The following is a 16,361-nucleotide window of genomic DNA, read 5'->3' as shown; positions in this document are numbered from 1 at the left end:
AGTTAAGAGGTAACAAAGTCTCACCCTAACAGACATCTGTACATTTTCCTGTTATTTTGGGGACATAAAATACTTTCACATTCCTGATGACATGCGAGACTAAAGTTGATTCATTCAACACAGCAGCACGTGTTAATTTTAAAGAAACCTTTATAAAGTTTAAACATTTCTGAACATAAACATTTCGACATTTCAAGACATATACAATTCTTTATATGAAACAGTAAATATCTCTTATTGTGCACACTCAAAGTAATTCAGAAAATAAACACTGTTCTCTTTGCCTGATCTCTCCTGTCGTGGCATTTAAAACCTAAACGTCGCTTGAGGCACTTTCTGAATGACGAGGCTGTTAAAGAAACATGTAAAGCATGACGGACTATATCGCCCCCGTGAGGCGGCTTCTTTTTTTTTTTTTTTTGACACAGTCACAGACCGGATGGCTTTCTCAGAGCGGAGCATAGCTTACACACCTAAACTGATCAGCTGAGCTTTGTAATGCAGACATGCTGGCGGTGTGTGTGTGTATGTATGTGTGTGTGAGGCAGCTACACATGCAGGTTTAAATACAGTTTCGCACTTCTGCTATCCTTCAAGTGTTCATTTCTAATAACAGCTTAGGCGCTGGTACGATTTTGACCTTTAAATTCACTCCGAGTGTGTTTCTAAACATTAACTGTCTCTGAAAGCCTAAAATTCTCACTTTCAGGGTACATTGCTGCTTTGGAAATGACTTCATGTCTTCAGACAAACATCACATGCTCAAGAAGCCCTGTCTCGCAATGAAAGAGCTCCGGGCTGTGCAGAGAGTTAACACTGAACATCAATACCTCGGTAGTTCTTCCATATCCACAAATACTCTCTCTTTTTTCTTTTTTTTTTCTGAAGTCACTATAATGCATCTTGGTAGCTGATTGTATGCGTCTCTGTAGCTTGAAAAACATCAACTTGAAATTATAAAACCACCTGAAAATGATTAGATCACTTAAAAAAAACAAAAAAGGCCGCTTTTTAAGCTGTTCCTGAAATGTTTTTTTTCACATGACAGGAGCAGTTTATGAAAGTGTAAACTTAAGTGGGGTCCCACTTTAACCCAGAGCACATGATAAAGTCTGCGTTCAAAGTATGATTACTGTCAGAGGACGAAGAGGAGGAAGTGTGTGTGTGTGTGTATGTGTGTGTGTGTTTACAGTCACGACTGAGGTATAGAAACCTCGAGGTTTATCATTCCTGGTGAGAACAAGGCGAATATGTGCACAAACTCCACCGTGATTGGGAGGAGCCTGTTTGTCTGAGCAGTAAGTGGAACATCCTCAAGGCCTCCAATCCTGCAGTGTAAGAGGGACACAGATGGCACCAGAGTGGGAGAAATGGTTTAAGTGTGGATCCGTGGTCTCACTCGAAGTCAGGTAGGTCCACCTGGCTGGGACTAGAACAACCCTCTTCCTGATCCTTTCCTGTGAGATTAAAAAGAGGGAAAATTAAACCCCTCACACCTGCAGTTTGAAGAACTACCACCTGTGTTTACTGACTGACTCCTCACCGTCATCCTCGCCTCCCTCGCTGTGCTCCTCTTCCTTACCCTCAGAAATTTCTATATGACCCAAATCCTGCACGTCTCCCACGCTCGACTCCTGAAAAATAAAACACAATTCTTCATTGGTAAAGGCAGCACGGTGCAGCACCTTATAGATTCAGTTTACCTACATCAGATGGTGACCATAAAACATGAATGTATATATGCATCATGCATTTAGAATATGCACCGACCCTCTTAGATTATGAACTGTGTGCACTAAAACACGTTAAGGATTGCTACACCCCCTGCACTCTGATACGCTTCTTTCGGCTCCTCTCTTTAGTGGTGTATTCTCCATGGACGCGTCAATATGATCACAAAAAGCAAACATGCAACACCCCATGTGAGATGATAAAATTTATGTCACTCAACTCAGATTCACAAACATAGAAAGTATGATTGAGGCTTTATGCTGAACACACAATGTGAATAATTATGTCCCAAAATTCTACTCTTACTCTACAAGGTCAAATTCCTTTATTGTCACTGTGCAAACAAAATTGTGCACACTACCTAGAAACAGACTTGGTATGACAGATGACACACACACAGCTCCAGAGTTAAAGTGGGATGGACCACAGCAACTATAAAACACTGCATTTTTATAAGAAAACTGTGCAATAAATAGTAATGCTGCCGTTAACGAGCTACAATCACAGATGTAACGTCTCACATCGCCACACCTAAAACAATCAAAGAGCATTAAAGAACATTATAGTCTGTTTACCTGTGATTCAGAGAAACGATCTTCATCAGAGTTCCTAAATCCTTCTGGAGCTTCCATAAGGATCTCAAGACCATCAGCCTCCTCTTCCTCATCACTGCTGAGTGAGACAAAACAAAATGCTGTGACATTGACATAAATGCACCTGTTCACTGACACAGTATCACGTTCAGCCTGGATCTCTCGATTTAGAGTTACTTCTGTTTCTGAGACAGAACGTCACGGTTACGTTTTACCGTAAAGAAGCTCACATAAATATATGTGTACACACAGACTGTATAAAAAAGATGCACAGGCATTGTGACATCAGCCATTTGGTTTCTTTTTGAAATTCTATTTTGGCCATCACCACCTTGGTGCTTTGAAACTGGACAAACAAGCTAAAAATATGAAATAATCCCAAATTTCAACACCACAAAATGCTGTCAGTTTAATAAATATTCCTCTACAGTAGATTCTCCTAGGAAAACAGTCTGCTTTGATTATGTCAAGCCCAGAGTCCACTTTTGCCCAGGTCTGCAAATATCCACACAAGCAAGAAGAAAACTTGGATTTACTGAGATCAGCAGTTTTAAAGCTCCTCTATATCAGCCTGTCGCAGCAGCTTCACAACCACTAGTAAATCAAAAACAAAAGAAAAGAGGTAGAATAACTGCAGGATATCACAACAGCAGTGTGTAGCTGCTAACAGGTAGAAAGAAGAAGCTGCACAGCTCACTCTTGTAGGGAAATCTGATATCAGTGTGTTTGACACACAGCAGGAATATTTCTAGGATTTTTCTGAGGCTCCTGAGACTCTGAATACGGTTCATTTCTGTTTTGTTTAGTTGTTTAATGATAGTTTTTACTCTCAAATAGCTTAGTGATGTAATAAAATCTTTAAAAAAAATGGGATCCTCCTCCCAAAGTCCTATTGCCACGGATTGTGAGTGCTGAAAGTTAACAGCAGTTTCTAATTTGATTGTTGTTTGCCATGTTGAGCAGCTCAAAAACTACTGAAGGAAAGGGAGAGCCATATAGATGGGGAGGGGAGAGTTGCCCCTCACCCCCTCTGGTAAGCCACGTCCATCTTTGACATACAGTATGTGTACACGTGTATACATTAGCGGCCACATTAAATTATTACGAGCAACAGAGTCAGAATAAAACTTTCACATTTCTGCCTTTTAGTTCAGAGTCACAGATATCAGGAACTTTAAACATCTACAGTATTGTTAACAAAGCTGTGATATTTCATAACACAGTAAGAAATATAATAAACAGCATTTGCACAGCAGATTATGGCTGGAAATATCCGTCTGCCAAATACCTGGAAACACTGTAGTACTGTACTGAGGAGACCTGACTGTTGATGATTAAACTAGAATTACTGCCACGATGACCTCTGAGGATCAAAATCTAAACATGTTCAAGACAATGGAAGAAATGGAGACACAAGAACGATTCCTGATGTTAATCTTCAAAGATTTTCCCTCTCATTTTGCTTCTTTTTGGGTCTCTCATCTCCGGTTTCATCAGCTCCTAAATGCTCCATGTTTCTCTGAGTTTGGTTAATGATTAGTTTTTAAAGTTGCGTTTATACTTAACTGTAAAGCTCCACACCAGCTCCTACCTGCTGGTGTGGAGCTTTATAGTCTGTTATAAAGAAACCGAGGTTAACAGTTGTGGACACGGTCGACAAACATTTCTGTCCCCACACTGACTGACCTTCCTCCACAGTACAGGTTCTCTGCATTCTTTTCTTCCTCCTTTATTTCCTCCTCTTCCTTTTTGTTTTGGTCCTCTTTACATTTATTATCCTGCTCTTCCTTTTCTCCTCTCTCCTCTTCTTTCTCTCCTCTGTCTTCTTGTTCTTCTTCCTCTTCTTCATCAAGATCGGAGCAGTTGAGAAAGTCGAAGCTTTCAAGGGCAGTTTCGACTTCCTGGTTAAAACTCGCAGATGTGGGGAAAGGAGGCTGAGGAGAAACACACGGAGGAGTTAAATACGTCACTGTTTATAGACGAATGTGTTAAATTTATTCCTGAACTCACCGCTGGAGCGTCCTCGCCATGTTTCATCTCCTGGACGGACTGGTGTGGTTGACTTTGGTCTACCTTGTGTTCCTCTGCTGCTGCTTCAGTGTCTGTCTGTGCTTCAGTCTGTTCAGCCCGGGCTAACGAGTCCACGGACGCGTCATCGTTCACCTCCGCAGGCACAAACGCCGCAGGAGGCAGAGAGATGTCGGGGCAGGAGCAGCTCAGGTCTGCCGAGGTTTCAGAGAGCTCCTCTGATTGGACAGACACTCTGTCAGTTGCGGTACAATCCGGGCTGCTCTCACTGGCGAGGCCGTGGGAGAAGGAAGCCTGGAGATGGCCATTCGTCTGAGGAAAAACCTCCCCGGTTTCGGTCTCATCCTCCTCTTGGTTGGATGAGAGCGAGGGCGTTGATGCACTGGACTTGTGTGGCGTGAATGACAGCTGAGTGGTGAGAGTGGTTTGCAGCAAGTTGGACGCCGTCAGTCTCTGAGCGTGATGAGCCAGTGCTGGACTGGATGAGTCATCGGAGGATTCAGAGGAGTTGGACCAGACCGTCCCATTCTCCATTTCCCCCTGACGCTTCAGCAGAGACTAGAGATGAAAGGAAACGAGATCAGAACAAGAAACTAAATCACCTGTACTGTGATACGCAGCACAATGCTAACTGAACACCTATCATTAAATTATATCCTTAAAGCTTTAAATGGGGGAAGATTAAAGATAAAAGCATTCAACTAAAGTAATCTGACTGTTTCCAGGGTTTTCACAAAAACAAAGCCACAGTTTCTCAAGTTGGACATGATCCCCTGAAAAGTTCAGTTTTATCTGGATAGGGCCAAACCACAACAACAGTGCTTTAGACTGGAAGAGAAAGACTTTACAATAATATAGAGAAAATACCAACAATCGGACAGTGAGCAAGCACTTGGCAACAGTGGGAAGGAAAAACTTCCTTTTAACAGGAAGAAACTTCAGACAGAACCGGGCTCAGGGAGGGCCGGCCACGTAACATGAATGTTGGGTCTGAGGGGAGAAAGACAGGACAAAAGTAAAGCTGATGTCACAGTGATCTATGAAAAAAAGCTCCACTGATGAGTTTGTCATATGAACTCACTTGTTTCTGGTCCTATTAGACGTAATATTTTTATTTTGTAAATGTAGTTCTATTTAGAGTAAAACAGGTGATAAAGCAGAGATGCTTCTGTACGAGCATGCAGTGTCCTAGGTTTCTCACTCAGTTTTTTTGCTAATATTCTCACCAGTGTAACATGTACTCATCAGCCCCTTCATTAGTTACACCTGTTCAACTTTGCGTTAATGCAAATCTCTAATCATCCAATCACATGTTCAAACTGAGCATCAGAATGGGGAAGAGCTCGGATTTAAATGATTTCAAATATGGTGTGGTTTTGGTGCCAGATGGGCTTGGCACCAATTTTCCCCACATAAGCATCTCTGGGATTTACAAAGAACCGTCTGAAAAAGAGAAACTATCCAGTGAGCAGCAGCTCTCTGGCTGAAAATGCTTTGTTGATGCCAGACATCAGAGAAGAATGGCAGCACATCAAACCTTGGAGCAGATGGGCTACAGCAGAAGACCACACTTGGTGCTGCTCCTCTTAGCTATCAAAAGGAAACTGAGGAAACCCCAACATCGGACAACAGAAGACTGGAATAATGTTTCCTGGCCTGATCAGTCTCAATTCCTGCTGCCACATTCAGATGGCAGGGTCAGAATTTGAAGGAAGCATGAAAGCATGGACCCATCCTGTGTGTCGACGCTTCAGAGTGCTTCTGGCGGTGGAGGCTATGTTTTTTTCCACACACTTTGAGCCCCTTCACAACAACCAACCATACTTAAACACCACAGACTACCTCAGTATTGTTGCTGATCATGTCCATCCCTTCATGACCACCACATCCTGTCTCTGCTGAAAGCTTTGATGTTATAAAAACAACTGCTTGTGTGTCATGAAACTTAAATTATCTCAAACTGGAACTTTTAAATATGACAATAACTTCACTGTACTCCAACGGCCTCCACAATCAGATCTCAATCCAAGAGAGCACCTTTGGGATGCCATCATGTTATTATGAACCAAACCTCTGAGGAACATTTCCAGCACCTTGTTGAATCTCTGCCATGAAGAATTAAGGAGGTAACGAAGGTAAAAGAGGGTCCAACCCAGCAATAGCAAGATTGTGTGTAGGCGATGTTGATGGACAATTTTGGGACCTTGGTAACTTGTGAAATGTCATTACTTTAAACACTGAACTTTCTTGATTAAATAAGAAAAACTCAAATCTCCGCAACAAAACTTGGATCAGTTGGAATTAAAAATTAAACACAATCAGTTTTTGGGTTTTTTTGAGGGGGGGGGGGGGTTAGGATCTGATTGGATATTAACAAACTAGTTAATAATTGTTCCGTCACTATAAACTATATTAAAGCTACGACTACATCCCAACACACCGACTCTGCTGTGGTGAACTGAGGCGCTGCATGGCTGAGTTCACAACGGAAGGTCGCCGCCCTGTCCGCCGCCACCCCGTGGAAGGCCTTGACCAGCAAGCGGCTCTGCCAGTGCCTACACCGAGCCATGCTCTTCATCGAGGCGAGGAAGAGGAGGAACATATTGGAATTCTACTCAACCACTACTAAACAGCTACAAGGACCACAGCTCCGCTCCAACATACTGCTGCTGTCACACAATTCGCTACGGCTATCGTTCACTCTGCTCGCCTCAGGCACATCACGACCACACCCACACAACCCTCTGCGAACATCCTCACACACATCAGCGCTACCGCTACAGAGGAAGCAGTCGGGGAGCAGCTGAAACAGAACAGGCCAGTGAAACCACAGTAATGACACCCATCAGTTTAGCATAAATGCAAGAAGCTGATTTATAGAAATTGGGACCGAGCGATGTTAGGAGAACAGGTGTGAAGGAGAAGTTGTTAGTGGAAAAAGCTGTTGGTGAATGTTTCTCATGTTGTCACTCACATAAAACACCTGCTCTCGCATAGAAGGTGTGTCTGGAGGGCTCTGATTGGACAGCAGGCGTTTAGAAACTGTGCTGGAGGAAGATGTCTGGTCATCCTTATCAAACGGACTGAAGAAAGAAGAAACGAGACAAAAGACGTGTGAATAATCATAAAAAAAAGCTGCACATGTAAACTGAGGTGTGTGTGTGTGTGTGTGTGTGTGTGTGTGTGTGTGTGTGTGTGTGTGTGTGTGTGTGTGTGTGTGTGTGTGTGTGTAGCAGGTCTGAATACCTCCAGGTGACCTCCAGGTTCAGTTTTACTGTCCCGAGGTCATTGATATCCACGGCGAGTGTTTGAGGCAGCGGGCAGAACAGATCGAGCATTTCGCAGGACACGCTGCCCACCACCACGTGATTGGCCAGGCTCTTCAGCTCCGTCACCTTAGAAACAGAAGAATACAAACCCCATCGTGAGAGCAGAGACCATGTGGTCATCTAAAGCTTTCAGAGGTGGATACAAACACACATATATGAACGTGTGTAAGAGCAAGGGTAAAGGTTATTATTACTTTTATTATGACTACAGAATTATCTGTCTGGAAGTTGTTAATCTGTACATGGAAAAAACAAACAACAGAAGAAAACAAAGACAAAGTGAATGAATCACGTGTCTAACAGCAGGGAATATATTAGCGAGTTATTCTGGGCGTATGTGACAAACCAAACTGACCACCAACAAGTATTTTTTTCTAGTGTAGTCAAAACATGATAAAGATCACGGTTCAGCTCCACTGCTACAGGAAGCATCTAACTACCTCATGAAATAACCCAGCACATCCGTCCTTATCCTCATCTTTATTTCAAACACTGTCTGCTACACGTTACACTCTCTGCTTACTGAGCTGCTTTTTCTGCCATCGTTTGTCCGATATATCCACCATCCCTCCTCTGCACGTCTGAAACGTCTCAGCCTCGCCCCTCTAACTTTTGTCTCTAAGCTCTCTCTGATGTACTGATGTCCAATCCTGTACCTCCCGCTGCCGCCTGAACTCTCTTCTTCACACTTCCTGTTGTTTGGATGGGTGACTCCAGCTATTTACACCACTACATTCAGATACATATGTATTTTATTTTATTTTTTGCTTCTACTGACTTTTATTCCTCTTCATCTCCTTTACTTTTATACCTCCACCTTTCCAGACGCTCTTCCTGCTCCTTACTCTCACTACTAATCCCATTGTTGTCTGCAAACACGTGTGACCTCACCTGTCAACCTGTCCACCACCACTGCAAACAAGGAGGTGCTCAAAGCTGATCTCTCATGTAATCCTACCTCCACCTTATACCCATCTGTCCCTCCTACCAAACACCTCACCACTGTGTCTCTGTCCTCATACGTGACCTTAACCACCCTCACATCCTTCTCATGTGGTACCACAGTTCCTCTCCCATGCCTTCTCTAGACATGTCTCCATCAATCACATCTGTATAAGGCCATACTGCTACTCACTGATCATCGCCTATTTTTTTAACAGCTTCAACAATCTCTCATGTCTCACTGGCACAGCCTGCTGTTTAAAGTCATTAAAGATGGTACAAAATTGTATTTTAAGACATACATGTTTTACATGTTTGCTCTACATGTTTTTCCTTGTGGTCCTTCTGTCTCACCATATTGTAATCTATGTACCTGTCTGACCCAAAAATGGGTTTATTTTCTTGCTTCGATTGACTTTCATGAATATTACTGAGTTATTTTACTTATTTATGACTTTACTTTATTATTTCGCCTTTCTACTTGTTGAGCTGCTTTTTTTTTGATTTGCTGATCTTTTTTTTGAGGCAGCTGGATGTAATAAACGTGGGGAGAGAATGGAGTGGAGTAAATTGTCAGGGCTGGAAACAAACTCAGGTGGGAGGATACACCCTCTGTACACAGAGCATGTGATCAGTCGCTGTTATTGGAACTTTCTGACCTTTGGGGACCAATAACATCCGTCATTTGCTTAAAAACAAAAAATTATAACACTTCCTACTAGCAAACTGTTTGTAGTGTTTTGCATATTAAAATGGCTGTAGGAGTTAGTAAAAGATGAACTAGCACACTGCAGGTTTTCCATAAGATTTACATAAATGTGGTATCATTACCTTGATTGACAGCAGTTCTGTGATGAGAGGCAGGAAAATATACTCTTCGCTATCCCACATCTGCTTGTTGCTGACTTCTACGCGGCCTCGTAGTCTCCAGCGCTGGCGACCGTAACGCATCAGAACCTGCCGGGGCCAAAAGTAGTGGGTGTGATAATGGTGACGCAGATACGCAAATAAAAATGTGCGCCTGTGTGTTTGTGCTACCTCATACTGGTCACCAGCGCACAGACGTGCAAATCCAGCCAATCCTGAAACATCAGAAACTGAGAAGTGAGAATTGAGCTCATTTACAGTGCAGCAAATGGGAAGTCACATGGGCTAAGAAAGCGACTCACCCTTCATCTTCACATGAAATTCTCCCATATGACTTTCTAATTCGCTCTCAAGTGAGCACATGTGCTACAGAGAAAAAAAGCAGACACAGCTTTGAATATTGTACAGCTTCCTATTAAATTAAGAGCCGAAAAAATTAGCGACTTATTAGTCAATTTGGCAGATATTTCATGTTTTCTGCTTCTTAGATGTGTTTTTTCTTTGGTTTTGGATTAATCGGTAATTCACTAGTCATTCACTTCAGCCCAAAGCACACAAACAATCATGTTATGATAGAAACATCTAACAGAACCACACCCATTACTTGCCTCTGTACATTCCCTGTAGCCCTTGTTGGCTTCACTCAGACTCTCTCGGGCCTCCTTGCTGCCACTGGCAGAGTTAAAGGCTGCCACCATCTTGCTAGCTCCATCACGCAGTCGCCGCTGTATACAATAAGCATCGTACAGTTCTTCAACCTGGAAATGCAAACATTACAAAAGTTTAGTGCCTTTGCGGTTTAATCAAACAAAATAGCATTAATTTATATTTCATAAATGTTGCAGGTTATATAATGAGTGACAAAGCAACATTAGCGTCCTTTGGGAGTTGTCTGCTGAATTTAAATCCGATATTCAGCATCCCCTTTGCTCTGTTTTGGTCTCCACCACCTCCTGAGAAAATAGCTTCCTCTTTAACTTCTACATGTTCCACCAGCAAATCTTAATCTCTGCTTTTTCGTGTGGCCATCAGGCAGTGCAAACCAGGGATGTCAAAAGATCCAAAACACCTCTCACTACCAAAACTCTGAAAATGTGATGGTACTTTTTCTTTTTTAGTACAGAGTGTTGCAAGGCGGCCATTGTTGGAGAACTAATGGAGGCAAACTAGGTCTACAAGTTTTCTAGTCTATCTTCAGGGTCGATATTTTCGACTAATATTAGCCATCTACCAATCTGTCAGTAGCAGCACTGATAACGTCCGATAAATGAAAATTAAAAAATACTGGTGGTGACTAATGCAACCACTCAGCATCCTATTAGATGCTCCTATGGCATAAATTTGAAAATCCTAGGTGATTTTCAGAAAAGTTGAGGTTGGAGTCACTAGAATTCACAAGTATTCAAACTTGCCCAACAGTTTTTGTAGATGCACCTGTGGCGTGAATTTCAAAATCCTACGTCGCTTCATTCTTAAGTTATTACATTCACAAACTTTAGTGTCCATGCTGCAATGCAGCTCGCACAGCAGGCTGACATCAATACCACATCAGCCTGCAGCTTCTCTGTCAGCACCACATTTGGAACGCCACAAACACAACAGTCAGCTGATCCAATAAATGAACAAATAAATGGCAAATTCTAGGGGAAAAGTTTTATGTGTCATGTGCAAGAAACACACATGACACATATCGGTATCCGTCTTTGTGTTAAAACTCTTGTGTTGGTTAGGCTCAAACAGACTTGTTGATAAAAAAAAGCATTATGAGTCAGATAAGGAAGTACTTTATGATGTTATTCTGGCATATTTAGCATTTTGTTTGGTAAAGTGTGCACTGCTATATTAGTTAAGCATGTATTTTATACTTTGACCTAAAGTTACCGGGGAAAACCCTACCCAGGCCATTTCTGTGCTAACATTTGACTTGTGCTGTGTCACCACTATTACACTATAATGCTGCAGCTTGTTTTAGTAGAGTTGTACTTTAAGTTAGGAAGTGCATCATCAATGACAGAACCTTACTGGAAATGTGGGAACTCATTTATTAACACTTATAAATGCTGCTGCCTGTACCAGGCATTGATAAAACATTATTCAGTAATGTTTTCTTCTGTATCAGAAATATCACAGATTTTCTTGAAATGTATAATATTTCTTTAAATGTTATTTTTGTTATTAATGTGTTTTATGTTTTAGGCCCTAAACAGTGGAATGAGCAGGTCATGCTAGGCTGTACCCACCTTGCACATTTTTAAAGTAAAGCTTAAAACTCATTTTTATTCTGTGGCGTTCAACGAGGGGTGGGAGCTTAAGTATTTAGGCTGTTGTATTGTTTCTTGTATTTTTGTGAGTTTTTTGGATATAAAGGGTGTATCAAAAGCAATCATCCTATTTCAAAAGGCTTAAATAAAACCTGCAGTAAAATTTAGAATACACGGATGAATGCAACGTTTTAGATACAAAACTCAAAGTTTGGATTTTAGGCTTTATAACCCATCCCTAGCGAACATTATACAAATGCTTAAGCTAATGTAACAAACTTTATACCTCAAGGTAATGTTAGCAGGTTACTGAGCAACCAACCTAACATTTCAGCCTGTGTCGTGTCTCCAAAATATAATGTTAACAATTCAAATAAACAGAGTGCCGTCACCATGTCAGAGATTTAAAAATGATTTTTTAATAAAGGAGTAATCATTTGGTTTTTGTTTCTGGAATCATGTAATTCTACTGGTACTGGGTATCTGGTATCCTGGCATCTCTACAAACTGGCTTTATCAGGGACTTGCTGCTATAAATAGCTGCCTCCCAAGCAGTGAGTGAACAAAGACACTGGTCCACAGCAGCCATTAAAAATAATGTATTGTTTTGATGTGATGTGCTGAAAGATGCTAAAATGCCCTACTGAATTATACAGAGCAGCACCTTTTCAATGGCCTGTTGTCCTTTCCCTCACTGCCATTCATTACGGGTTGAATGTGTAAATACACACCTTGCTGAGGTGGAACTCCAAGCGACGCATGAACCTCTCAATGGCTTTCACGTGCTGCAGAGGAGAATATGATTATTACACTTGCCAAACTAGTAAAGAAAATTATTTATTTCAGTTTCGTTGCCTGAATCTCACCTTATCCAACTCATACAAAGACCCCTGCAGAGAAAAAAAACACACCGATCAAAAACACAAATCAAAGCAACGGATGATGATACTGATCACACCCAGTACTGGTCCGACTGGTTTGACTCACCAAGCGACCATTCCTCTTGTTTTCTCTGATCTGCTGACCCAGGCTGTCCAGCTCCAGCTGGTGGACCTGCAGGTATGACCTGATGGCGAAAAAGAAATCATCTTTGCTTTCGTTATGCTAAAGAAAGAGGCCCAGCTGTTTCCTGCGTGTTCAGAGATATTCCACCTGGCAGCCATCCCTAAACTGAGCCTGAAATGTGTTTACTCACTGTAGGCCTCGGCGTAAGGCAGCGTACACTTCATCCAGCCGCTCGGGCTGGGGGGTTTTAGTGGGTGGCAGTTTGGTGGAGCCTGTGAACATCCTGCTTCCTTACAAGGCACGCTTCTCTTGGATCAAACGGTGCTGAAGGAGGGGGAGGAAGAAAGAGAGCGATAGATGGGATGATTTCTGATGAGGCCACCAGGATCATTCAGTTTAAGCACATTCAAAACAGGCAAGTAGGGCAGAAAGGGTGCTGCCCACCTGCTGATTAAAGAGATATCAATAGTGCTGAAACATGCTTGGAGAGTTGTGTGCAGCACTGTGGCTTTAACAGACTGAAGAACATGTCCTGCAGTTACACAAAAAGCAGATATTAGAAACAAAATGTCCCTCTTAGCTTCGCTCCTCACTGTATCTGACTGCAGCTCCTTTAAGACAATCAGTGATTCAGCTAAGAGCACAGAGAAAACAGAAAGGAGAAAAAAAAAGAGGATGCAATCCCCTCTTTCACTTCCTCAGTGTGTCCATACTGCTTTGTCTGCAAGACGGCGAGCTTCGCGTTAGCAACAACCACAGTGGCCATGGCTGACAACAGCAGCGAGTGCAGTCTGCCTGTGCTTCTCTTCCCCTTCCTTCCCTGCCACTCCACCCACCCTCCACTCCACATCCAACACCACAGTACATACAGGAAGTCTCACGGCTGACTCTACACAGGAAATTCTACACAGACGTTTGGCCCGAGAATCGAAAACCATCTCTTTTCACCCCTTCACCGCGCCGAGCTAAGTTAGTAAAGGTGCAGATTAGAGCGACGCTGCTGCCGTCAGGGAAAACTTTAGGAAGAGAGGGTCGTGCCCGAGCTAAACTAGTCACAAAAGAGATTGTAGACTTAAAACCAAAGTAAATCCGCCAAGCAGGGGCCAAACCCATATTAACACATGGGGTCTGTGAATGAGTCAGCACAGGACACAGTGAATTGTGGCACCAGTTTCTCACAGATTACACAATCAAAACCTAATCACAATCAATACCAGTGATATGATATGAGCGTATACACCCTGAATTTATTCCTCCTCTCACACAGGGACTAGGGGGGGTCCACTTAAACCCACTAATCTTAGTTGCTGCACACGAGGGGGGATTAGCTGGAGCTGATCGTGCTTAGAACATGGCAAAGAAAAGGTGTAACGCCCTATAAGAGTTTTTCACGGATAAAACATCCCCACCACCAATCACCTTTAGCCAAACATGTGCAGGACTTGGCTATGAAAGTGCAAAGTCATCATGGTAACACACACACAGAGGAGACAGAGGGAAACCCACATCTTGCACGCTCACATAAATATGTCATACACCAGCGGGCTTTGGTTATATTGATAATTACGAGACCCAGTCGCTCAGTGTCCTCTCCATCAGATGTGATTTTATCCCTTCCCCTACATACATTAGAGATGATTAGCTGGATTAATCCTCTCCACGCAGCAGGGGGGGAACAAAGAGGATACTGTTCCCAAACACCTCACAAGACCAGGGCTTTGTTTAAAAAAAAACAACCAAAAAATAAAATAAAATAAATAACTTTAATGCACTGAATGCTCAAACACATATAGCTAGCTTAATACGACAAATAAAAATCTGCATTTTTATCTTCACTACAAGCTTTTTATATGGTCAGAATATGTCACATTTCTTAATAACAATAATGATAATAACTTAAATAAATAGAAAAAGTATATAAATAAAGAACAAGAATGGGGGTTGAAGGCTTCTTGGTAGTCAGGGAGATAAGATAGCTAGTTAGATAATTTAATGAGGAAACGGAACTGTTGTGTTACAGCAACATGATAAACATGACAAATAAACAACAAAGTTAAAGTGCTACAGGTGCCTAATTTGGGCCTTCTCCTAAGAAATTTAATACACAACAGACAAAACAAAAGTCAAAATAAGTTAGTTAGTTAACTAACACTAAAAATAAAGCTGACATTGTGTAAGAGGTAGTGCAAATTGCCTTAATAAATAATAACATGTACCCTATAGATCTAAGTAAAACAACTGCATGAGGTATATTATAATGGAAGCTCATCAAAAGTCCTTTAGCTCTTCTCCAAAACACAGGGTTGAGGTTGGAGCTGTCACATATGGCGATTCGATCACAACTAAACTAAACATAACGATAGTATTTTGATTAATGTCTTTATTACTAAAGCTATAATGCTCCATAATTGAAAATAAAGCGGGTTATGGAGAGGTACCGGGTAAAGGTAAAGGTGGTATCTTAACTGGTTTAAACTGAACAAAACTGCTCCGAAGTGTGTATTTTACCACAAAACTGCACATAAGGAGGAACGCACCGACTGATTAATTATAACGGCTTCAATTAATCGACCAATTATGGGGCATTTAAGAAGCAGACGAGCAAAAACAGCCATGTCGCTCCCACTGTGCAGACAGAGCGCTCATCCGTAGTTTCTGTGGTTTCTGAGGAGGAGGAAGAGGAGGAGGAGGATGGTGCTACAATGAAACGCCACCACCTCTATTACAGATTACTGGATTAGCCTCACCCGGCAGAAAGCAGGCCACTGAGTCGGATAACACGCCTCGGCCAGCCCTGCTCTTTACTTCCACCATCAGCCCGGGGATGGAGTCCCACCCGCAAAACTTGTAAGCCGCCCGTCGTGCCACATTTCGTATTCCGCACACACACATATCCCACCGGGGCCCCCACGGAGCTCATCACAGGCCACAAAAACTCCACCAGGACGCCTTCTTCTCTCTCCCTCTAACCCCCTCTATTCCTTAAAGTATCATCCCGCTAAACCACAACACCGAAAGCGGCTGGGGGAAAAAACAGGGACAAAGTGGAGCCTGCTAGCGGATTTCATTTCGACAACATCACTGCAAGGCAACTTCACGGCGGACGGACTCATGTCCATGTAGAGAAAATGACCAGGCTTCTGCTTGTGACCTTGGGGATAAAAACAGAAGCCCCCCTACCTCTCTTTTAAAGTCCGACCACCCGGAGGACACGACCCCGGTCCCATTTCCAGCACAGTGCCGCTCGCAGTTTGCAGAGGTTTACAGTTATTCGGGGCGCTGTCCTTCTCCTTGATTTCGCAGTTTTTTGTGTTCACAGTAAAATCAACGGCAAGCACCGCATACCACTTCCGGCTCGCATTTTTCAGAGTTAAAGCTTGCTTTGGTCCAGGAGACAGACTGGCAATGCCAAACAATTGCTTGTTACCCAAGTCAAATAAAGCCAGTTTTATTCAGTTTTATATTTTTGGCGGGAGGAAACCTCTAATTAACCTAAAACAACACGACAATTACGTATTTTATTTTATTTATTTTGCAGTAACTGCATTGAAGCAAATAGCAGAGGGGTGGAAAATACTAAGAACTATAGAGCTTTACAAATTTAT

The 16,361-nt window shown here is 42.4% G+C and overlaps 1 protein-coding gene across 2 annotated transcripts; it reads right to left on the bottom strand.

The window, feature by feature from the left end:
- Positions 1-132: 132 nt before the first annotated feature.
- LOC309709624 (rho family-interacting cell polarization regulator 1-like) lies at positions 133-16,108 on the bottom strand. 2 transcript variants are annotated; one of them, XM_082538365.1, is made up of 16 exons: positions 15,937-16,108; positions 12,947-13,080; positions 12,739-12,817; positions 12,618-12,641; positions 12,483-12,536; positions 10,099-10,248; positions 9,793-9,856; positions 9,662-9,705; positions 9,455-9,580; positions 7,599-7,747; positions 7,327-7,435; positions 4,335-4,910; positions 4,011-4,258; positions 2,307-2,403; positions 1,544-1,634; positions 133-1,457 (listed from the first exon to the last, which is right to left on the bottom strand). In XM_082538365.1, exons 2-16 carry the CDS (start codon positions 13,036-13,038, stop codon positions 1,396-1,398), a joined length of 1,965 nt encoding a protein of 654 aa, XP_082394491.1. In that variant the 5' UTR covers positions 13,039-13,080; positions 15,937-16,108; the 3' UTR covers positions 133-1,395. The 2 variants fall into 2 exon arrangements, with proteins under 2 accessions (XP_082394491.1, XP_082394492.1); XM_082538366.1 differs by having other exon boundaries at positions 2,307-2,400.
- Positions 16,109-16,361: the final 253 nt, after the last annotated feature.

Source organism: Aulonocara stuartgranti (assembly GCF_965226115.1).
Source record: "Aulonocara stuartgranti genome assembly, chromosome: 1".
NCBI classification, from domain to species: domain Eukaryota; kingdom Metazoa; phylum Chordata; class Actinopteri; order Cichliformes; family Cichlidae; genus Aulonocara; species Aulonocara stuartgranti.
Note: the sequence above shows the minus strand (reverse complement) of the source record. Positions and strands in the feature narration are given on the sequence as shown.

What these genes read in the sequence shown, in the direction of transcription:
- LOC309709624 (XM_082538365.1), bottom strand. Translation starts at nt 13,038, where the DNA reads ATGTTCACAGGCTCCACCAAACTGCCACCCACTAAAACCCCCCAGCCC. An exon ending in ATTTCATGTGAAGATGAAGG is followed by an intron (nt 9,706 to 9,792) that starts GTGAGTCGCTTT and finishes CTGATGTTTCAG; the next exon opens with GATTGGCTGGATTTGCACGT. An exon ending in GCGCTGGTGACCAGTATGAG is followed by an intron (nt 9,581 to 9,661) that starts GTAGCACAAACA and finishes TGGCCCCGGCAG; the next exon opens with GTTCTGATGCGTTACGGTCG.